The 24,824-nt window shown below is 39.6% G+C and overlaps 2 protein-coding genes across 4 annotated transcripts in view; both read right to left on the minus strand.

Annotated features, from left to right (window-relative positions):
• Positions 1 to 116: 116 nt before the first annotated feature.
• On the minus strand, positions 117 to 6,101 carry coq5 (coenzyme Q5, methyltransferase). The gene is made up of 7 exons (XM_063489959.1): positions 5,915 to 6,101; positions 4,445 to 4,594; positions 4,132 to 4,356; positions 2,265 to 2,371; positions 2,014 to 2,102; positions 935 to 1,046; positions 117 to 507 (listed from the first exon to the last, which is right to left on the minus strand). The coding sequence occupies exons 1-7, from the start codon at positions 6,093 to 6,095 to the stop codon at positions 406 to 408; spliced, it is 966 nt and encodes a 321-aa protein (XP_063346029.1). The 5' UTR covers positions 6,096 to 6,101; the 3' UTR covers positions 117 to 405.
• Positions 6,102 to 10,057: 3,956 nt separating this feature from the next.
• Positions 10,058 to 24,824, minus strand: part of kremen1 (kringle containing transmembrane protein 1) — a 64,313-nt gene continuing 49,546 nt past the window's right edge. Inside the window, exons 4-9 of one of the 3 annotated variants that reach the window (XM_063489562.1) lie at positions 21,726 to 21,850; positions 20,073 to 20,226; positions 18,918 to 19,250; positions 14,379 to 14,540; positions 13,614 to 13,698; positions 10,058 to 12,944 (exon numbers count right to left, since the gene is read on the minus strand). In XM_063489562.1, coding sequence (XP_063345632.1) covers positions 12,785 to 12,944; positions 13,614 to 13,698; positions 14,379 to 14,540; positions 18,918 to 19,250; positions 20,073 to 20,226; positions 21,726 to 21,850 — 1,019 coding nt within the window. In that variant the 3' untranslated portion in view covers positions 10,058 to 12,784. Of the gene's footprint in view, positions 12,945 to 13,613; positions 13,699 to 14,258; positions 14,541 to 18,917; positions 19,251 to 20,072; positions 20,227 to 21,725; positions 21,851 to 24,824 lie in introns of all 3 variants that reach the window. The other 2 variants (XM_063489561.1, XM_063489560.1) reach the window with 2 other exon arrangements.

A 24,824-nucleotide genomic window follows, 5' to 3' on the forward strand; every position in this document is an offset into this window, starting at 1 on the left:
TTTGTGCAAAAAGTCAGTAGTTTAAATTCTAAGAGCTTCATTATTAGGAGTAATTAATATGCCTTTTGCAGCTTTGGTAATAATCCATTCGGATATTATGATTAGCTTTTGTAGGTTTTATTCATCACCAAAACACATTACCAAAAAAAAATCATCTTGCCATTTGTACAAGTACACATACAGTGAGATCTATTAAGGGCAGTTTTCGTAATAATTCCTCTGGATTTAATAAATGTTCTCTGACCTTTGGTCATTCTGCAATGAGCAGATGGAAGGCGCTCTGAAGCCTCAAGCTAGAAAACTCAAGTCTGAAAACTCTGTACAGTCGTACTGCAGAGAAGCCTGAAACTCAGTGCCAGACTTTTTACTTATTCGATATTTTACAGAAGGCATTCAGAGTGCATCTCACAGCTTGAAACCAGAGTGAAGAGCCACCACTCCACCTGTGAAATTGTAGTATTGCACACAATAGAAACCTGCATCTTCAATCATGGATTTGAACTTCTCCTGCAGAGGAAAAAGAACAAGGGGACCAATGACTAACAGTGAATCCACAAAGTGACAGACCTGCACACAGCAGTACAGTGTGAATACATAACAAGCTTCAACAGTTTTTTTTTTTCAGAGTGGATGTTTAATACTGTGACTGTTCATATAGATTCAATCAGTTGATGTGCACTAAAGACACTATAACCTCATTAAAATGCTGTCAATTTTTTCTTAGACTAAAAGAGGGTTTAGAAATGTGACAAACAGTGCCAGTACAATCGAGTAATCAGTTAGATAAACAAATTCACGCCATTTATCATGAATCAAATTTCTCTCTTTCAGAAAAAAATATGTGAATGAAAGATCTAAGAAGGGTACTTGAAATTGTAATCAGAGTAAGCGCAGCAATGACAGAAATAAGATACAGAACATAAATCTGCCTTACCTGGCTGGGGAACTTGCGGATGCTCTCTACTAAATACTGATAAGACTTCCAGTCTCCAGCAATAACTTCTCCCAACACTGGGATTATCTGGAAACTGTACGCATCATAAAGCCTGAAAAAGGAAACGGGAATCTCTCAGAACTAGAACCCAGTGTTAGTCTCAAATAACTCCCATAATTACACATTTCACTGAGCTCCTGGACAGTCTGAGAGACAGCCTGACAGAATTGGATGGACCAAATCACGTCAGGTAAGCATGGGGATACTCAATAGTATCAATTCCTCCAGGAACTGCCTCGATACTCTCGCCACATGAGACTGAGCTTTTTCGTCACCAGGGGGAAGCCAGGACCCACTGCAACAGTGTGAGGTCTGACACTGGTCCAGTCGTTTAATCCTGATACCTAATGGCAGTCAGGGTATCTATCATTGGAAGTAGTGCAAGGACTTGGTTTGAGTAGAGTCCATGCACGAGTGGCCTGGGTGATGAGGGCTACTCAGGTGTGTGGGCAGGGGTGTGTGTGCGTGTGTGTGATTAACAAACCCCTCTGCTACTTGCTGTTACTTTACCAGATTCATTTCACAGATGTTTAATGAACTTTGTCCTTTACTCTTGATTTATATGATTTTCCAGAGTTCATTTGTGAATAACATGTATTTATACTTTTCAATAAACTGAAACCTCTAAATCACATGCAATCACAGTTCTAGTGCCTCATTCAACTTTGTGTTGAAATCTGTTGAACTTTAAGTCAACAGTCTGCAAGTCAAACTGATCAATGATCAGCTGAAGATTCTCAACTTCTTTTTAAATATCCAAAAACTCAATTTCTACTTAAGTGCATGCATACTATATTAAAGAGAACCAGAAGAGGGCAGCAAGAGCTCATTTAGTCTGTTACATCTGCAGTTTCAGAAAAGGTCAACTGACTTGTAAGAAAGCAATATTCATCACATTATATAAACTTATAAAATCATAAAAGCATCTCTTATAGAGAAAATGAACAGTTCAGCAAGACTATTTTTTACAGTATGGATTTATATTACATATGCACTCAAGGCCATCATCTCCTCCTCACCTTGCTAACAGGGGATTTGTCACTTTGCTGAACTCTAAGCACATAAACCTGCCGCCAGGTTTCAGGACCCGCAGAGCCTCCTGCAGTGCCTGAAACAGCCAGTTATTAATTTAATGTCAAAGGACACAAAAAAATGTTACTCTAAAAACACAGCTGCTGGATTCATCTCTTATTTAAACTAAGAACAAATTAGTAAAAAATAAAATTTTACCTGGAAACAGAAAATAAAAAGACCTTTAAAAGTAACTTACCTGATCTATATGAGTAACGTTTCGAATGCCGAAGGCGATGGTGTATATATCGAACTGGTCATCATCAAAGGGCAGTTCCTCCGCGTCGCCAACCACCCATGATAGACCTGATACAAAGTGACAAAGGAAAACGCACACAAGCATGAATTCTGTGGGTTATTGGCAGTTTGCAATTCCTCGTGACAGTTTATGCCAATAGCTCCACCATAATTACAGTGTATCTGTTCGGGTCATGCATGGCTGAACAGAAATCTCCCACACTTATAATTAAACTGTTTGCATCTCCTGTATCCTGTGTGCCGTTCCCACCGCCATGACTTGCAGAATGTTTCAAGCTGAATAGTGGCACAAATTTAATTTACATTTTGTTTTACTTGATCTAAAAGTGTTTACAGTCAAGTTGCAGTGTTTCCACCACTAAAGCTGGATGCCTATATCTGATATCAGTGAACGCGGGTTTTTTTTCTTTAAACACATTTACGTGCACGATAGTCTCCTCCGCTCTGGTGTCAGGTTGACATTGTTGTCAAGATTTCACAATCAAAGAACTTTTTTCCACTGACGTAAGCCAGGTATATACTGCAATTGTGGCTGTCCCACAAGAAAGACGACCAACGTGAAGGAAACGCTCCAAAACGCAGTTGTACGTAACAGCGAGTTGCCTTTTGTAACAAACCAACCAATATAACGCAGTATGATGCAGAAGTTTGGTCTGTACGATGTGTTCAACTGTTACGGCTCCAGAGAGGACGCAGGTGGGATAAATATCTCAGGAATCACCACCTTGCATCGGAACTTGCAATTAAACACGTATAATGATTGGATAGCGTTCTCAAACAACTCCTTTTTCCCCATAATGCAGTGTCACTGCTGGTGCTCTACCAGTTCTGCATGGTTTCTTTTGAGAACCAGACGATTTTTTGACAGGTTTGAGAACCGATTATTATGTGGAGTTACAAGCAGAAGGTAGGGGAATTTCTGTGGGAAGGAAATCATGATGAAGAGAATCTCTGAATCATTGATAGTTTTTGGGGTTTTTTTTTAATTGTGACTTAGCCCAAAAGCCACTAACAACTCCAGGTTCAATTTTGGACCACAGCAGTGGTAAACATTTTGGCACTGGCATCAGTCTTTTTTTGGTGGAATTGCATAGAATCTGTCCTATATTGGGCTCCACAGATCCACAACAAAACTTTTGCTTAACTACCACAACGATCAACTCAATACTGGCATCACTGTGGAGAAGAACAAACCCAAACAGACGTTTCTGATTCCAAGAAAGGAGAAAATCTAATTGAGCTGTGGTAGCAAAAACTTCATCTGTATATGTGATCTACTACTTTAGCTATTACCAGGACCACATTTGAATGAATATTTGAGGAACTGCTGCTATGCATCAGACCCAATGAATCAGAAGGTATGACCTTTGGAAACTGTGCACCAAACCTCATTTCTACAAGAGCCATTTCTGAAATCTCACAGTCTGCAGGCATTTCAAGTATTATCTCCAGACTGATGACAATATGTTATAGACGTATTAGTGACACTTTTGCACATCTTAAATTAAAAAACAGTATTTTCCACATAAACCTTTTGATTCTGAATGGTTAGTTCTCCTTCTGTCAGACACAAAGCCAGCTTTCATCAATGAAACGCTTTTGATTTCTCAGTTATAATGGATCTGGGGCTTCCAGATAATGTGTTTGTGCTATGTGACACAGCACACATTGCCAGTTTCCTTCAGAACAACTCAGCCAAAGTGAGGCTAAGGCTCCTATTACTGATGAGATCTGTACATGCACAGAATCACAGGGACCGAGTACCCAGCTTGAAGACACTTGAAGCAGTTTTGCATTTAGAAGATTACCAGCAGTGATGCCCAAGCTCTCAGCCTTCTCCTTTCCCACTTTGAGCATCTCTTTGTTGATGTCACAGACAACAGCCGTTGACTCCCGGGGCCCGTCCGTCTCTATCGTGGAGTAGCTGTTGGAAATGTCCTGCCATGACAGCGTCTGGCCGAAGTGTACCGCCCGCCTCTGTTGCCGCTCCCGCTGAGAGCGAACGTACTCCAGGAAACGGAAAGAAATGTCACCTGAAGATCATCACAGGGAATATAGATGTGTATTGCCAGTAGATGTTTCAGTTTGATGTTTTGCAGAAGCGCACACAAACGGTTTTACCTGTTCCACCCGCCACGTCCAGGAGCCGAGCACCAGGCTGCGGATGCATCGCATGCAGCAGCATGTCCTTCCACAGTCGATGAATCCCCAAACTCATGGCATCATTCATTATGTCATACTTCTGTGCCACATTCTCAAAAACTTTATATACTGAAAAAGAAAAAAAAAAACAATAAGAAGGAGGTATAGAATAGGGGTAGGATTTATGGAGTAACCTATAATATTATCATAGCTACCCTGGATATCAAATATGACATGATACAGTGGTTTAGTGATACAATGCAAAATAGTCATCTTCCATATATGAAATATCAGTAATCTGTGCAAATGAAAGAAAAATATATCCCCAAAAAGTTTATAAAGCAGAGCGTTAGTGTGTATGTGTATCACAGTTATTCGTTTTAATGTTGCAGCTCAACGTGAGTGAGTTCCTCCTTCTTCACTTCAATGTCATTTTGTGTATTTTTTATTTTTACCCTCATTAATATAGCAAGCTAATGCACAAGGAGTCAGGAATTACTGACTGCTACAGAGTTATTATAGTTAGTTTTGTATTTTCTAATTAGATTTTTTTCTTCATTGAACTTTTAGTTTTTAAATTCAGTTTAGTTTAGTTAGTTTTAGTTATTTTCCCAAGTGGATTTCCTTGTTTCGGGTCTAGTTTTTATTAAAAAAAAATTTAAATAAATGTTTAGTTTTAATTTAGTTGTTAGTGTTAGTTTTAGTCCTTTTAATTATTATTGTATTAAAGGCATGTATTAGAGGCAAGATTTAGGAAAATTAGTGCAGATATTACAATAAAAACTTATGACTAACTCATAGTGTGTCATAGTATTGTAGGCATCTCAATAAACATGTCTTTCCATGACTAGCAGGTCAAGTTACCAAACTAACAGACACTAAAACTAAGGACATTACCTCTCCATTTTTTTTAAAGTTTAGTTTGTTTTCACATCTAATTTCAGTTTTTAGTTTAGTTCCAGTTGACTGTGATAAAATTGCTCTGTCAAGTCAGAGCAATTTTTGGGAGACTTTTTGGAATTTTGGAGAGTTATAGAGGTAGGGTTGGGATGGTTTCACATGTGCAGATAAGGGATGGTGAATATACTGGGTATAAGATGTTAAATATGGAGCACCCAGGCAGGAGGACAAGAGGAAGACCACAAGGAAGCTTCATGGATGTTATGAAGGAGGAAATTTATATGGGCTGGTGTGACAGGATGTTGTGGGATATTAAAGGTGTCACTATGAAAATAATCATAAATAAAGTTGACGGCATCGGACTTTAAACACTTAGAAGTTCACTGAATGTTGCTTCATACATAAATGATTAGCCGAATTGTCTAGCAGTTCCTCACGACTCTAAAATGACCTCATATCGCGTGCTTCAAAGTCTGTACACGTCTAGAGAGGCAACGAACTTTTAAATGGAGAGATTTTTATATGAAGACTGGCTCCACAGTCACTCACCTCTTTTCGCCTTCTCTGCTTCCGGCACGGTCTCAAAACCAAAATGCGTACTTCTTTCTTCGGCTGATTCGCTGAAACATCGACAGGACGGCCGAGCAGAAACCCCGGCGGCTGTAACGGTGATGTTTCTGTGAGAAAGTCGGATCGCTTGACGGACAAGCAACCTCACGGACGCCGCCATGTTGCCTGACAGTTATGTCACGGGATGTCGTCATTCGTAGGCGACAATGTAGTCTTTTTTTTCCAAGTAGCAATATTACAAAAATCTAAATTAATAATAATAATAATAATAATAATAATAATAATAATAGTTTAATGCAGGTTTTGTGAAATTTTCATGAAAGTGTAACACGGGTGAAGGGAAACTTTTATGGTAGGTGGCCAGGCTACATTTTCTCTTTGGCTGCATTTTAGTGTCCTGTGGGGTTCTCCATTCAAATTGCTTTATTGTATAAATTGTATCAGCTTAACCTTTTTCATGGAAAGGATATTGTATCAGACTGTGTCCTTGTAGTACAGTATACTAAATATTTGATATTAGATTTTTTTTCCTACAATATGTTTTTGGTTACTTGCTTAAAAAGGAAATTATTACTCAAATAAGAATCATAACTGTAGGTAAAAATCATTGATACACTCACTGGCATGGACGTGGCATAGATTCAACAAGGTGCTACAAACATTCCTCGGAGATTTTGGTCCATATTGACATGATGCAGCAGCATCACAAAGTTGATGCAGATTTGTTTGTTGTGCAACTATGATGTAAATCTCCTTTCCCACCTCATCCCAAAAGTATTCATTGAGCAGCACTAGGCTAAGATCTGGTGACTGTGGAGGGCATTTGAGTACAAATTAACTAATTGTAATGTTTAAGAAACTAGTGTGAGTTGATCCGAGATTTATGATATGGCACATTATGCTGCTGGAAGCAGAAGACAAGTCCACTGTGGTCATAAATGGATGGACATGGTCACCAACCATGCACAGGTAGGCTATGTTCTTTAAACAATGCTCAGTGGCACTAAAGGGCCCAAAGTGTGCCAAGAAAATATCCCCCACACCATTATGTGTTGTGGGGGATATGTTATATCTATTTTTCTATCTAGCTTGCAACATTTTCATAACTATGCAAAAGCCTAATAAAATTATTTATTTAAGTTGTATTTAGGTTGGAACTCCTTGCTATGAATTTGATTCACGTTTCCTGATGAAATATCTCAATGTTATTGTTGTGGTCTAAATCTGAAATATATATAGACTGTTGATAAATATTATAAAGCTCAAGATTTGAATTTATTTGAAAGCTTGTTTTATTGTTTTTGTTTCATGACATTGTTCTGGCTAGCAAGGCCATTAGGGGGGTTTATAGTCAAAGTTATGCAATCAAATAATTTCTGTGTGACAAAAATTTTAAAATAAAAAACTTTATCATAATTTCATTTCATTCACTGAGAAAATATTATTTTCCAAGAAGACACAAATACAAAGAGCTGGTTCGGGTTCAGGTTTTTAGGCCTTTCTCAAAGGTCAGTTTGGCAGGGAACTAAACCTCGCAGTATCCATTCAACAGATGAATCAATGATTTTACTAAATCTGCTTGGTTATTGTTTTTTATTACTTTTTGTATAAATCATCAGGGGTGAAATGTAACATTTTACTTTTCTGTTGTTGCTTCTAAGTTATGCTCTTCTTGCCTACAGTGTGTTCTGTTTTGGGATCGCTATTGTTTCTCTTATATCCATTCCTTCTTCAGCACATTTTGAGCATTTTTAAGTTTGTCTCTTATCACTGTTATGCAGATGGCATTCAGTAATATATCTCTTTTAAGTCCCCAGATATTTCTAAGCTGCAGATTTTGCAGAGGTGTTTAGACTCTATTAAAAGTGGTTGAAAATTGTCTCTAACTTAATGGAGAGAAAACAGAAGTCCTTGTTTGTGCCCCCAACAAATTTATGCAGAAAGTAATGGTGGATAGTTCATCAGGAACTTCGGAGTATGTTTTGAGTCAGCTTTCATTTTAGACACTCACTCAAATCTCTGTCTCACTCTTGCTTCTATCATTTAGGGAAAATTGTTAAGTTGAGCTCAGTTGTGTCACGCTTTGAGCTGAAAATTGGAAATCATCCTTTTATTTCATCATGTCTGGATGATTGTAATTCATTGTTCACGTCTCCTATGAAATCTTAAAGCTCGTCTGCAGTTTGTTTGTACTTACATGTCACACCTTTCAGGTGCACTGGCTTCCCATTAACTTTAGAGTTCACTTTAAAATTCTGTTTTTGACTTTTAGAGGTCTCCATGGACAAACGCCAGCATACATCATAAAACGTTACATCCTTACATGCCCAGGTCATGTGATCGGGGCCTGCTGGCTGTGCAGCATTTAAGGCTGAGGACTAAAGGAGACAGAGCTTTTGCAACAGTGGCCTCCCAGTATGGAACGCTCTCCCACTGAGCCTGAGTTCTGTGGATCTGTGATCTCTTTCAAAAAGCAGCTACGAAACCATTTTTTAACTTGCTTTTGGGTAAATTTGTTTGTTTGGATGTTCTACCACTTTTATTGTAATGCACTTTGTGAGATTTAATATTTTAAAATAAAAATATGCAAAGCATTAAACGGGCCAGCATACCTGTTCATTGAAGTTCATGAGATAGTACTGCAGAGTGAAGTGGGTCAAACAGCAGGTTCCTCCATGACCAGTAAACTTCTTTCACAGGGATCGTTTTCAGATCTATCAAGTGAGACAAGCTCCTTTACCCTCTAATGCTACATCCCTCCAAATTAACCTGACCTCAGTACCCTGAGTGCAGAAAGTGGCAGGTATTGTCTCCTAGTCTTCTCACTTTATCGTTCTTACAGTAACCAGACACTGTCACCTTTTGTCCCATTGTTGTCTTAATTACTGGTCGACTTGGGTTCAGAGGGATCTGCTTACTCAAGTCTCTTTTCCTTGTCTGTTGACCAGGCTGAGACTTTTCATTGGGACCCAGAGGAGCGATAATAAAGTTTAATCTGCACTACGGCTATTGGGAGAAAAAAAACCCACTTTCAATGAATACATTCATCCAACAATTTTAGCAACATTTCAGATTATCTGTGGTGTAGAAAGATTATTTTACACACCAGCAAGCAAAAAGGATGCCGCTGGTACCAAGCATCAAGGCGAGGATCATTTAGATATCTTATCACCAGTAGAGGGAGTAAGAGGATTGTCTACAGATTGCTTTTTTGTCTGATGTATTGGAATGTTCTTGCTGATCTCCAGAGGACTTTGCATATTAAGACCATTGATAGTCTTAAAATTGCTTATTGTTATGTGCACAGGTGTTTTACTTTAAAATTGCTTCATTCAGAAGCCTCAGAGGAGGTTTTTCTTACTCTCAAACAATAGTCAGAAAAACAGGACAGTTCCCGTTTAGCACTAGGAGAATGACTTTACCATGAAGTTGCACGAGGCTAACCACCAAATATACAATCCAGATTTCAGCAAAGCCAAGCTTTAAGCAGTTTCAAAGTGAGCAATGATGAAAGGAAAACAGAAACACCTTTCATGAATTAAGAAATCAATGCTGTAAACGTCGCAACTGTTCCAGCTTATTAAACGCCCCTCTGTGTTCGGTTTTGTTTTTGGAGTTTTTTTCCTCGCAGTGTTCCAGTTGTAAAGCTGGACTCCTGCTGTTCCTTCTAAAATGTGCAGGTTGCATGCTTGACCTCATCCCACAGGGGAGCCAATGGCTCACACATGGCACTCCAAATCCTCACTCTCGGTGTGTGCGCATGCATCTCCAAACAATCTGGGAGTCATTTCGCATATCTGATAAGTTTTGTGCTTCGTGGAAGAAAAGGCGAAGGCCTGTGCACATGTCCCGAGCCTGAATCCAATCAAGGCAAACAGACTTCAGAAAAATCACACTGCACCTTTTGATTTTCGCACACAAAGCACAGAAAGACTTCAAATGGAAACGGGGAGAATGGGATTAGCTTGATCTGATTCTTGCAGCCCATATGCTTTGCAGCAACTCAGGTATCTGAAATTGAGTTTGATGATGAAATAAACTGTACTGCTGGGGCAGAAGAAAACAGTAGAGTAAGCACAACACAGGTATAAGAAACATGCATACAGTGTTTATTTCGCAACCAGGACACATTAAATAAAACTACAAAGATACTTCACTTATACAAAAGATAGATTATATCCCATTCACATACAAAATAACAATAATTTACTGTATAAATTAAAATTTTCACTATTTTATATTTACAATTTGATGAAAACAATGTTTTGGCCTCTTGTGATGACTCAGGGCTTCTGGTGTTGTTTTCGTGTTATCGAGCACTACAGGACATTCATATCAACAACAACAGTTTTGGAGACAAGAAAAAGACTGTTTCCACAGCTCAGAAGATGGCGTGGAATTTTACGACTGACTGGAGGACCGGACAGAAAATGGAAGTTTGCATAATTCACCAGGCTATCCAAACAAATATGCCCTTGTTAGATTTTAACTGTCAGATTTCGTTAGCTTGTGTTTGATTTGAACGCGCATTAATTTCCCATTGCTCTCCGTTTCTCCCCTTCTTTCTACGCTTGGTCAGCTCTGAACATCACAGACCCAGGGGCATGTGCTCTTGTCTTGCAATAATTAACATGAGTTACAGTTGAGAGGACAGGCAAAACATAGCAGAGAGTAACATTTTAGAAAACTTCTGATTGGGAAACAAAAGTTATTCATCTTTTTACGGGTATTAAATTCTGTCTGAGTTCTCGAAAACCATAAATCTCTTGATTTGAATGTCACTGTAATGCTGTGTCATGCATAAAATATAACCTTTCTTTCAAGTGCTCAGGTTGCTGTACAAGTGCGTATTTTTTTTTTCCTTTTTTTTTGTCTTTTCACTGAAACAGAATTGTAAGTGATTAAGTAACGTTTCATCTTGTAAGCTGAACCAAAATGAAGTGCTTCAAAGTTAGGATCTTTTTTATTTTTCTTGCCAGTGAGAAAATAACTCAGCGGCCATCTGCAGAAACCTTGAACATCCAGTCTCACATCAGGAAAGGCCAATTACTATGCCGTTGGTGCATTAGTAGATTCTGACCTTTCACAAGTAGTTAAAATGTCACAGAAAACCATTATAGCTGGAAACCTTCTGTCAGCTTGTGGATAGTACCTTGGGGTGCTTTTGGTTATATTTCTGTCTGACTATATTGTTCGCACTCAACCTTTTGGCCTGAAATCTATATGACAAGTAAAAGCTTTAAAAATTTACTGGTATCGAAGATTCGAATTTTTTTTTAAAAAAGCACTCCGCCTTTGAGCTAAAGTAACACAAAAGCACTTTGACAAGTTGCTTAAATGCTTTGCCGAGACGCAAAATGAAAGAGCAGTCATAAATATCATCATTCCCACACTGAATTACATAATATACAACAATATTCATCCCCCTGTAATCAAAAGACAACATAATGTGAACAATATGTTCAGTAAATGTCCAAGACTACACATAAGATACACAAATAAGAAACAAAAAAAGCCTTTTAAAGCCTCGTCTGTCATTATATGAAGAGTTCTATCCCAAAAGGCTAAGTGTGTCAAAGAAAATAAATCGACATCAACAAAGTCGTGTTAAAAAAACGATGTAAAAGATCCCGTCTGAGATTAATGCTTTCAATCACTGCACAAGACCGGGAGGCATTTTTGACATTTAAGTGGCGGAAACCCTATTTTGGAATGAAACTCTTCATATCTACATGGATTTTTTTAAGAAGTGCAGACTTTTGTGAGGGACACCAGTCCACTTTGTGAAAGAAACAGATGTGAGGAACTGAGTCAAGGGAAGAGGAGATCCTTAAGGCACTTGAATAGCATCAAACCGGAAAGACTCCCACCCACAACCGAGCAGAAAAAGCCCTCAGATCTTCCCGAGCCTCCCTAAATGGCAGTTTGTGAGCAAACTGCACCAACCCCCCACCCCCCAGCCAGCTAGCTACTTCTCCTCGCCACACAAATCCATGGGCACTGAGTGAACGAGTGGGCGAACAAGCTCCCTTTCTCGCTGATCTTTTCATTTTGCGGTGACTGATTCGTCCCCAAAGTGCTGTCATATCTACCTTCCGTGTGACATTTCCGCGTCTGTTTCCCTTTCCTCAGCAAGCCAGGTGTCACGTAAAACATATATTTAAAAAAAAACAACAACAAAAAAACATTAGCAGTTTGAATACAGAATTAAGAACACAAATGAATAAACAACTCTTTGGATGGGAGGATTCTGGATTTTGGCTGAAAATGTTCATCCGCATGAGGCAGTTAAGTTATTAAAAAAAACTGAAGTTTTACAGCATGTGTCATATGTGAATGTGTATTAAAGACTCAGTTTCTTCATCCTCTCGTTGATGCTGATGAAGATTCGGCTGCCACTGAAACTGAACTGAGCTGATTTGTTTTTGCACTCCAGCTTTGTCATATTTTCACTAGTGAGCTTGCTGTCCAGAGGGGTTTTTGGAGGTATTTTGATTGGTAGGGTCATCCATGGGTGATGGAAACAGCTTCTTGCATGATAAAAGCATCTTTGAGATTTTCCTCTATCCAATCTTTTATTCTCCTCTCCAAGAGTGGAGTCTTACAGTCCTGCCTGCCCTCCCGCTCCTCTTCGGTGCTGAGCAGGTTAGGAGGGCGTGGCCACTTTGGCACACAGACCGTTTAGTAGCATTCACTCAGTCAGTTGTCATTAGCCACTCAGTTGTTGGCTTGTTTGCGTAGCGCCTCAAAGAGTTTCATTGTCTGAGGGCCTGGCATCTGACGGCCCTTGAACAGAATAGTGGCGGGTGGCGGTACTGTTTGGTTAGGCGGCAGGACGCAGCAGGAGCACTAGTTGCCCACCAGGGGGCTGAGGTCACCGTGGTGGTTCTTTAGCTTCTTCTTGAACAGGGAGATGGTAGAGGGGCGGTACAGGATGATCCAAGGCTCAGAAGACGCTGTGCTCTGGCTGCAGGTGTCTGAACCACTGACGGTTGGGATGTTTGGAGACCTGAGAATAGAAATGAAGACGAAGTAAAGACAAAGAAAAGACAGAAAGGAATTACACAAAAGAGAGAGGGGAAAGGAGAAAAGATGGAAAACAATGAACAGAGATTAACAAAGAGAGTCATAAATGTGTCCTGAAGCTCGATTAATGTCACAGACAGATTCATTAAAACGGTGGTACCAAAGCTCTTGTGTAGGTTTTTACAATTTTTGGGTACTTGTTTAAAAGCCCTCAATACTTTTGGACTCAAAATTATTGTAATTACTGGTAAACCTTGGCTTAAACTTAAACTTACTATATTTATTGCATTCATTTTTCAGGACAATGGATCCATTTTCAGGGGAAAAATCTTTATATAAATGTTTCTGTGTTTTCACTGAAGGGAAAGGGAAACTATGTTCTACTGGAAGAAAATGTTTAAACAACGTAGTTTTCTTATTTTTCAATTTTCTGTTCTTCTTGTGTTGATGCTAGGAGATTCTTTGATCGGAAAATTTCTGGCTTTAGTCAAAGTGCAAAAACAGACTTTGTGGCTCCAGATAAAAATTCTTTACATAAGGACTTGTTCTTTCATCTTCAACCAGTATGGTATGAATATCGTGGTGTACGGGTAAAAGCTTAGAAACGTGATACTTGGCTGATCCACCACGCCTCGAACATCCTCATACTTACTTGACTGTGACGTGCAGCAGCAGCTTTGCTACCATGGCGATGACAGTCAGTATGAGGAGTGCTGCTAAAGCGTAGATGGTCCACACTAGACAGAGAGCGGAGCACATTAACAAGACATCAGACATCCGATCACGGTAATTAAAACAAACCGCAGCAGACTGAAGAGATTAGCGAGTCAAGAACTATTCAAGCGCTGCTTAATTCAATCTTACACCTGTGAGAAGTTCAGCCAGCTAATTGTCAAGAAATGGTGATACATTATCAGTGCACATCTGTTATCAGCTAGCTGTTTGAGAAAAAGAATTAGGGCTTGGAAAGAATAACATTTGGAGGAAGCAGAAAAGCGCAGAGCACATCAGTCCACCCTGCAAAGAGTTGACTAGATGGCTGATTGGGAAAAGCGGGGACTTCTGAGACAATGACAAGCGAAAACAAGCGTCATGTAGCATTACTTCAATTATGATCATAGGGAGTCACTCTGGGCCAGAGCTTCTAGAAGTATCTCAACAAACCAGAACAATTTTCAAACTTTCAGAGAAACCAGGTCATGCTAAGTGGGAGTTCTTGCTAAGAAACCTCCAACAGCATCCCAGCAGAGGCAGAGAGAGGCGCAGTAAGTGCAGTGTACGACGGGTGTTAACATACTAGCGCTGTGGCCGGTGGTCTCGCCGCGTCCAGCCCACTGACCTGGCATGTTGTGCTCCGGTTTACCGGGGCTGGACGTGATCACGTAGAGGATCTGGGACGAACGTCCATTCGTCGTACCGTTAGATTTCTCTGTGACTCCGCCAGCCAGCTGGGGCCCTGCTGTGCTAGACACGTCTTCGTTTTCATCCTCGTCATCTCCTTCAGACTCTATTGTTCTGGTGTCCTGGCTTTGAAGCGCTCCTTCAGACTCTATTGTTCTAGTGTCCTGGCTTCGGAGTGCTGGGGGGGAAAAAGAAACAGACAGTTGAATGTTATTCCTTAAATTATCAGGTGGAGACATGGAACAAATCAAAAGCTTACTATCCCACAGCACCAAGTTGATCTGGTTGTTTCAGTGACTAAAAGATTACTTTGTCAGGTGTGGTGCTGAGAATATTCAATTTTGAAGTGAAGTGTCTCACAGCACTGGCATTTCCAAAGAAAACTGCAACTTTCCAACTATTCAGACATAAATGATTGTCCTGTCCTTGAGGTATAAGCAGAGACGTCAACTTTAGCAGCAATAAAACTAGTTCTCAGTCCCAAAAGAAAATAATGCATGAATTCAATACAACAGCATTATTTCCATCCTTTTTTTTAACTGCTTGTCCACCTTGGGTCATGGGGAGGCTGGAATATAACCCAGAGGACTTTGGTCAAGAGGTAAATTACACCTAGGACAGGTTACCAGTTCATCACAGGACTTACACAGAGAGACAGACAATCACCAGTTAACCTAACACACAAGTCTTTAAACTGTGGCAGAAACAGCAGCACCTGAAGGGAACTAACACATCCTCAGGGAGAAGATATAAACTCAGACAGGATTAATATGGACTCAGTGGCCAATATTTATCTCCTCTCTCACATTAATTTTGTGGTGGCTAAATTACATTGTCTCACAACGAGTTAAAAACTTTAAAATATCGCTACTTGCCACATTATAACAGCACACCTGTCTGTAAACTTACACTTTTTTCCCAGTTTCTAGTTAACACATCAGTTTTTGTCAGGAGAATAATGATTGCATGCTCTTTGTGGTAAAAACTTTAATTTCATTCAGGACCACTATAGCCAGAAGAGCACTGGGATTTCAATATCCAGTTTTTAGTTGATGGCCAGCTCAATTCTGCGACCTTCCCATCCATTCATGTGCATACATTTAAAGCCAGAGGAGGGCAGGGTGGAGCAGCTAAATGCAGAACAGAACACAGCAGGGATCAATGATAACGCATGACATATTACACTGATATGACATTGACAATGTTAGGTACAGAATGAAAAAGACGGGGTGTGGTGGAAAGCAGGTTGCATAGCTGCTTGCAGATGTGTAGCAACTGTAGGAAGACTGAATAAGTCCTATATGTGACTAAGCTTGACTTTTGGCCTGTCTGAACTAAATCACTGTGCTGAATTTGTTCGACACAGTGATTTCTGATCACGCTGCTGCTGTTTTGCACACTGATGAGCTCTTTTTGATATAATATAAATCTGATCTGACGCATTTAATTTGTCAGTAGCAACAAAACAAACAACGTTAACGGAAGGCAGATCACATCTCGCTATATCAGCGAGTTTTTATGAAGTCCTCCATCATTTGCATTTAATCATTTGTGAAAATGTCACCCTTTAGCCACAATAAGAAAAGGCTAGAAGGAGCTTTTGATAAGATAGGAGAGGAAAACGACTTTCATTATTCAAGAAAATCTTTTATTCATCTGGAAATACATAAATCATTTCTCAGTTTTAGCAGTAAAATTACTCCTTGGTTGTTATTATAACTTTCTTTTAGCTTTACTGCCCTTACTAGATTACAGCTCTGTGCAATGTGACATCCCATGTCTTCACAATGAAGTGATGAATGTAGCGTCGAATGCAGAAGAGGGAAATGTTATGCCATGTTGCTGTAATTTCTACAAGTTAAGGGCATAGATCACTTAACACTCCTGTAATTATTCCATTGTATAAACTGGGCTGCAGCAAGCATGAGGTAATGCTATACTACTTCATGCTGATCATGTTGAAAGTATATACAGCAGAGGCACGAGTGAATATTTAATACTAACTGCATTTGTTAAGAAACAGATGGAGTTTGCAAAAACAGCCAAGCGTGCTATAAACATGTGGTGCTGAGAACTTTTTTTTTTAAATTCAAGACATGATTCAAAAAGTGTTTGCAATAAATTCTGTTTGCTTTAACCTGCTTACAGCTCCAGATGGGCAGAGTTTGCTTCATAAAACAACAGTGCCAGGGAGCATGGACTATTTCAACTCATTTATGGGCTCCCAGAGGAAAGCAATATCCTAAATGAGATCTCCTCTGCCTTTCATTTACGTCTCCTAAACATAGTTGCGATTTATTTAAAATCACTGTGTGATTTTAAGAAATGTTCTCGTCCTCCGTGTGAAATGTTGCCGCTGAGAAACAAACTGCGCAGTGTTTCAGTGTCACACTGATATTTATGAGCGTCACTTGGGTCCTTTATTATTTTTCTTACATGTTAAGGTTTCAGTCATTATGCTGCAATTGTAATCATCCACAGATGAGATATTGTGCTTTACTTAGATGCTAAGAGCAGATGTCTGTGAATATCAGAAATTAGATTTAAAGAATTAAAACTTTTAGACACAGTCACAAACATCAAAAGATTAAGAGCACGTATGAAGAAACAGAATAAATGACTTAAGTTATAAATCGAGAAAAAACATTTTTTTTAAGCATATTTAACTTCAGGCGACTTAGTAAGGCCCTAACCATCTCTAACAATTTGAAACAGTCCAGTGGAGATGATAGTTTCACAACTCTCCACTGACTGCTCCGTTGGCAGTGCAGATTAAATTTTCCAGTTGTGAGTAATGGTCAAAACAAAAGCATATTTCATTTGGGAATACTAGTGTTCAACTGCGTGGATATGTTCTGGAGACTAATTAAGTCAGAAATAAAACACAAGCTGGGTTGCAAAGAGGCTTGCAGATATGCAGCAACTATGGGCTTCGACAGCTCAGATGTGAAGGGTATCAGACCAGCCATCAGCTGCTGGCATGTGGGTTGGGACTGACGTCAACTTATTTGCTAGGAACTGCAGTTAAGCTTGACTTTGTGGCCTTCCAACTAACCAACTAAGGCTAAGCAATTTTTTAAATACGCCAGTGTGCTCAACAAATTCTTAACTGTACATTAAACACATGACATATACTGTGCAGTTCTTTTATATTGCTTCTCATGAATCTTCTGTTCATTTATTTATCTTATTTCACATCACCTCGCCTCTTCCACTGCTGAAGTGCTTCGAGTTTCTCAGCTGCGTGAACTACTTTCAAATATCGATTATTCCAGGACTGTTTCGCTCTTTCATGAATGCTGGTCGGATGTTAAACCAGCATGGGTTATTTTTTTTTCTTTTTCACGTAATTGCTCAACCTGGCTGTGATGTTCCCAGAACTGCCCACATGTTTTCCATTTGCAAACAAAATACCATGCTTCAGACCCAGTCACAGCTGAAATGTGCTGTCACTGTCATCTGAGAGCGTTTATCCTCAAATTACAGATCCAACCGCTCAGCCTGCCACCAAGGAGATATTAAACGTATATGGTGCTGACACTGTCTGCTTTCTATTTGTACCTCAGTCACTATGTGTTTTTATCTATATAGCTCTGTTTGAAAAACAAAAAAAACAACTACTTAATTCAGGAGGTGACCTTTTCTCATAACCCATCTCAGATTGCATTTCTGGAATAGACTATACCTCCCGCAAAACAAGATCCATGTCATGAGAAAGGATCGTGCCTGTCTGAGGGTCAGAGGATTTTGACCTTCCAATATTGTTTTTACTGTAATGCCAGCAGGCAAAGAAAAATGACACAGAATTACAGATGGAGGGAGAGAGGGAGGGGCGGTTGGAGACTGCCTCTTACTGTGAGCTTGAATGTCACCTACAGTGAATTATATCAGGGTGTGCTTTGCTCATTCCTGCAGAAATTAATCTATTAAATCATTTCTGGTGCTTTCAGACTATTCATGAAAGAACATAACACGAAAAAAACAAGTTTTTTTTATTCCACATGAATCCTTATACATTCTTCACATTAGCCTGGGATGAATAAAATTACTTTGAAGTCCTCTGAGCTGTAGTTTCTTAGAAATGCATCCACTAGACAATGAAATCAGCATATCAGAAGCCGTAATGCACACGATGGTCGTATTTTTTATGTAGGTGGCATAAAAACTTTCAGTGCAATTTAGCGGAGAACACACTCTGGGTGAGCAAAGTAGTCTGCAGCAGCTTGATAAGAGACTGAGTTCCTAGAAAAACAGAACATCATTTAAATATGCAATATCACCCGGGGCTGTGAGACATTGACTAGCAAATGAAAAGAGAAAAGGGCCTGCCAAAGCCGAGACAACTGCCTAACCACAACTAACAGGTGTTACTTTACTAAACTAGGGATGCTATGCAAAACTCCATCATAGTGCTAGCCAGCCAGCCAGCCACGCAAATGGGGTTCTTACTTTGTTTGCAAAGTGTTCTGAATGAAGGCAGGCTGAGCAGAGAAGCTATAATGAAGGAAAACATCAGAATAGGTGAGAAATTTCAGAACATCTGGTGAGATCTCACCTTGGTAAAGAAGAGCAAATCCCCGGGCTTGGTTGGTTCGATCAGAGTAGAAGTACAGTATGACAAAGTCGCCCGTGATGTTTACCAGCTCCCGCGGAGGGCTTCGCCAGTCGAAGCGGGCCACCACTTGATTTGTGTAGCCATCCAATAGCTCCACCATGTCGGTCTGGTCGGAGATGTCAAAGAAGGTGAAATTGAAGAGGATGGCCAAGGATCCAGGGACCTGGATAGTCCAGTAGCAAACACGCCCAGCCCCGTATTTGTCAGGGAAGTCGGGGGAGTAGATCACTCCTGATGGAGAAGTGTAGTTCCCACCACAGGCCCCCACTCGGGCTGAAATAAGAGCAGTAAAACAAAACAAAACAATTGCCTGTGTTATTTTTTTAAAGATTAAAAGTTGTAGAGATGGTTGACATCTGGTCTTGTGAGATTGTTGTACATGACTTTTTGTGATTGATCAGACACAAAGGACAGACATGTCCTTTGATTTTTAGCACCACAACAAAACACCATAGCTGTGGTATCTGATTCATTAAACTCAAGCTGATTTAGATTCGGAATTTAATTCAAAGCATCTTTACAAGATTCAGCCTAAAACAGCCTGAAGGAGAATGTGGTTTAACTGAAGAGTATGACAAAAAGAAATAGGATTCATAACCAGCAACGAAGCTTCTGGAAAATGAGCCTAACTGGACATAACATATGAATAAATGTTATGCAAAAAACATGTTTTGACCTCACTGGACCAAAAAAAAGAAACTTTTCAGGAGACTGAAATGTAGGTGGTCTGAGAGAAAACTAGACTGCTGAGCCTTTGGGCCTTAATTTCAGCCTTTAGAAAACCTGATCTTTGATAGCAGATTTTGTCAGTCAAAGGTCTTTTCAGAGCAGATCCTGTCTTTGATGGCGTGGTGGTGGTATGGGTTTAGAATAAAGAAGAGGGAGCTGCAGACAGAGGGTTACTAATTTTAAAATTGTAGGTGTGTTGTGTTCTGACTTCTTACAGCTTTACGATAATAAAAGAAATGACCTGTCCCCAAATCAGATTTGTACAAAATAAAACCAGACTAAATGTTTGAAAATGTATGTGAAATTACAGCAGAGATGTAAAAAGACTAAAGAATGAGATCCAGAATGACAACTGTCAGTGCTCACTGCTGAATATGATGACCCAGCCGTCTCCGCCGCAGGGCTGAGTGTGGTCACCGAAGCAAACATGGTTACACTCCATGCTAGGTGACTCGCCACGTTTCTGTAGGTCCACATCGTTGCCACAGAAACAGGCATATCCTGACTCCATACCAGCAAGCTGCAAAACAGAAAAAGGAGTTGTGCAACTGAGGAAAACACTGAGGGGGTCATTCTGCTGACTGCAAACACACATTCTTTCAGTTCTCTAAAACTATAAAGATTGTTGTTTTCCCATAAAATAAGACCTGATTACATAACATTTTTTCACTTTAAAAGGACCAATTATGTTTTTCATGTTCGATTTATGTGGAATTGTGTAAACGTGGGGTAAACAGTTGACTACATGTAGCGACTTCCCTCTGAAATAAGTGACTCGAGCCTAAAGCGCCCTAATTGCTCTTTCTCTCGTGATTACAAGATGTTGTAATCTGAGTCTGTATAACCGTGGCCTCTCAGCTGATTAGAAGACTCCCTTTAAACACGCAGCTGCACACGGGGTGTACAGAAGAAACCGTACAGGAATAACACCTATCTGTCTTTCAAATCAAAACTGTTAGTAAACCATTCCAGAAAGTGTCAGCGCAGGAATGTGACACGTCAAAAACCTTCATACATCTTGACCTCGCCACTGCTGGCCACTCGCTGTCAAAAGAGCTATTGTTCTTCATTCAGAAGGACGCCGTTGTTCGATTTTCAGGCTCTAAATGAATACACGCAACTGAAGGTACTGCATAATTTCCTACTCATGGAATAAGAATTCACGCAGCCTCTGCTTCCACCCAGATGTATCAAGCTTTATCTTTGTTGTATTATTCTATCTGATGCGGTTACATTTGAGAACACGTACACAAATACTTTTGGCAGAGTAAACAAGCGATGGATTGCTGTCTCACTCATCAGGCATGCTCTCTGTCAGAAAGTCACGCGGGATCCATACTTCAGAGCACTGATGTTTCGCATGTGTATTGAGGACAGTGACAGTCCAAGGGTAGGCAGATGATGCCAGTCTGTTGCCATTTCCTGTAACATCTGCCTAACTGAGAGGGGAGGGGGTGCCTGTCAGTATCTGTCAATGCATACTGAGCTGAAGTGGATCTGCTGAGACAGAAAATTAACACCTGGCACTGTTTGTAGCAGGGACAATGGCACGCCAGAAACAGAGAGAAGAGAAAATGCGGTGAAGAGGAGGAACCCAGTGGGCTAATAACCATTCATTTCCAGCTGTCAGCCTTGATTATTGTGATGATTTGTCATCTGCTGGTTGGTTTCAAACAGGAAGTGTGATGGCTGAATAAAGAGGGCATCATCGAGATAACTGACAGAAAACTACCAATAAAAGCAGATGATTTACATAAAAGCCTGACTACTGCAAAAAGACTGCTCACACCCGTTTTAAACACAACAATTTACTCTGTTTTTACATCCAATAAGTGGAGAGATTTGAAGTGATAGGACAGAGGATAAACCATAAAATATTACGTTTTTTTTCCCTCTTTTATTTTTTTTATTTTTTTACTTTTAGTTTTGCAGAACTTGCCGTGTTTGATTGCAGTTAAAATAAAATTTCTCATGTTTTCTTGTTATTTGATATATTTTTAATTTAATTCCAAATCTCACCTTGTATCTCTGCTTCCTGCAGAAGCTGATACAGTTTTGGATAGTGAGTTTGTTGGAGGTCTCACTGGCACCAGTCAGGGTGGGGGGGTCACCACTGTCTCTGAAGCACCCCAAGTTTCCAGGCACTGTAGGGAGAGCAGAGGAGAGTGGGGAAAAAAACAATTAGTTATGTGCAGAATCTTAGATGCAATCTGCATCGCACAGTAAGGCGAAATAATGGAATTATAATGGAATTAAAGTACAGCAGGTCTTAGAAACAAGTCGACAGATGTGGAAAGAAATGGTTTATATCATACAGCACATGCTTCAAAACTTTATTTACATGGTCTATATGCTGTTTCAATTTTCTAATCATGTTTGTGATTAACGCTTAATCTCAAAACCCAGCCCAAAGAACAATCAGTGATGACACACTCGTCAAGTATTCAGAACTCTGTTTGAAACTTCTAGCTTGAACTGCCAAGAGCCAAGCCAACTATTTGGCTTCTGCGAAAAAGAGAAGAGGAGGAGGAGGTGGCGAGCGGCAATGGAGGAAGAGGAGGAGAGAAAAGAAAAAGGGGTGAAGAGGACAGGGATGTTTGAGTCATAGCGACATAGAGCTGGAATTTAGAAAATGTACCCTGTCAGATTTGAGAGCTGTTGCATCAGATTAGGAATATAACATTTTCTAAATGTGTGTGTGCGAGAGAGAAAATACATTTTTAAAGTCTCAAGTGCAAAGGAAAAAAAAAAGGGGGGGGGGGGGGGTTCCATGTGGAATTTGTCACATGACAGGAAGAAGACCAAGTCCAACACCTGGGCCTTTATTAAACTCAGATTTATTAAACTCAGCATTATATTTAAAACCCCGAAAATTAAGCGCCGCATTAGTTTTGGCACGTTCCAAAATTAAGCTTTGCCAGCAATTGTTATGTATAAACTTGCAACAGCTGGTCAGTAAAGTGTTGTTCAGCATTGTCTTCAGTCAGTCCTGCCTCTGCAAGTCAATTTGCAACCCATCTCTATACCAGCTCCTCATTTTTATCCTATGTCTGACTTTTTCCCAGTCATTGCCATTGATGCCTGTTTTATTTCTACACATAGACAGCATAGATGGCTAATAAAGTCTATTTAGGAAGACCCAAGCTAAGTGTTTTTGTCATTGATCAAACTGTGAAAATGCATGCGTATTGGCTACATTTCATTGACAAGTTGCTAAGTGGATAATCTTTAAAAAATTACCATTATCTTTTAAATATGACTTAAAGCTAATGATTAAAAACCACAAGATAGTGTTTACTAAAATTATAGATTACAGAAATCACATCACTCTTATGCTGGTTTCACTTTTCAGGTCCCCATATGAGGAGGCTGAAATCCCATTCATAAATGAGTTGTCCTAACGGAAGTGTTATAAAAAATAATACTTCTGTGCTTTTACACTCAGACAGGCTTAAGCTGAACAATAGATCTTTGCACAGCAGCCACCTGACATCAAACAGTAGGTAAGCACAATTTCTAATCTCGTGAATTTAGGCTCTTTGACTAAACAGAACAGAACCAACACTAAAAACATTACTTTTGAATTATTTTGTTGATACTTTGATTATAGCCTCTCATGTGCACCAAAAAGTTTCTCTGCATGCAAGTTAGATTTTACAATATGTGAGACAAATGTGCCAACAATGCCAGATGGATTTCTGACCAGACAGATAGATGAAAGATGGATGTTGACACCTTTCCAGATCATATTCGTGCAGATGAATCAAACTGTCTGCCCTAATCCACTATGTATTCATCAAATACTATGCAATCTTTCAAAATCTAGTACAGTGATTAAACACTGCAAAGCTTTTAAATTCAATGTAATAGCTTGGGAAGTGCCAATAAAGCCTCCAGCAATCTATATCCTATTTGTGATTTGCTTTTCATTTAAATTCAAATGGGCTTAAAGTGGTTTATTTTGATGTTCAGAGCTAAAATGAATTTGACAAACATAAGTAAATGCACACCCTGAAAGTAATTTCTACGGGAAGTATTAAAAAATAAATTCTCTTCAGTGTAATTGGAAGTGCTGTCATGTGGCCTTAGGGTGTGAAAGAGATCATTAGGGAACGATAGAAAAGACAAGAGCAAAGACTGCGTCCAAAATAGCTGTCAAGTCTGCTGTGAGATACAACAAGGACGCAAAAATCAAAAGCGTGTGACACTGTGGTCTGTATTAAAGCATTTACAATTTCCAGTTTCAAATGACCTTTAGTAAAAACTCAGTCTGATTGCTCCTTATTTCATACAGTCATGAAAAAGCACAGTGGCTGAAATCCTATAACTGGAAATCAAACCGCTACACAAAGATCATTGTTAGATTTTTGTGTAATGCAGGACAATCATAGTTTGGAGACCAGCAATTTCCAGAAAAAACGCGCATTCTCCAAATGGTCAGTGATGTGAGATCAGATGCAAAGAGGGTGCTGCACCAAAAACCTCCGCAATTGCTTTGGTCAACTACCAGATTGATGCAGTTGATCTTGGTCTGCATGGAAGACACTGAGTTGTCTTCAAATAAAAAAAAAAAAAAGATGACTGCCAAGAACATTTAACAGTATAAGTTGAGCCACACATTTCAAAAGACACGACTTTTACTTTGAAAGCAAATGTTTTGCTTTCGATTTGCGTCACATTTTTCTCAGTTTCGTTATCGCTTGGTAATGATTTGCAAACTGGTGACCACGGCAACCTGCTGGCAACCAAAGAAATCCCATAGAGGTTTGCTCTTTGTGTGTAATTTCACACTAGCAATTGCTAGTAACCGCTTGCTTACTGGTCACAGAATATACACTTTTCCCTAGGGATTGGTGGTTACCAGGGGGTCATTAACTGGTCTCTAGGCCTGCAAGAATGGAGCTTTGGCATTCAATTTCACAGCAAATGCGAGCCACCACTCACACATTTATGGTCACTGATGGCCTGTGAGGCCTTAATAGCATTTGTATTGATTTTTTATTTATTTCTCTAATGGCATGCAAATAGAATCCCACAGAGAACTCCCCGCTAGAGTTTCCTCACGAATTGAGAAGAGCGCAAGACATTCATTTGATCCTAAGACATTACACAATAGCA

This window comes from Pelmatolapia mariae, linkage group LG12 (genome assembly GCF_036321145.2).
Source record: "Pelmatolapia mariae isolate MD_Pm_ZW linkage group LG12, Pm_UMD_F_2, whole genome shotgun sequence".
NCBI classification, from domain to species: Eukaryota; Metazoa; Chordata; class Actinopteri; order Cichliformes; family Cichlidae; genus Pelmatolapia; species Pelmatolapia mariae.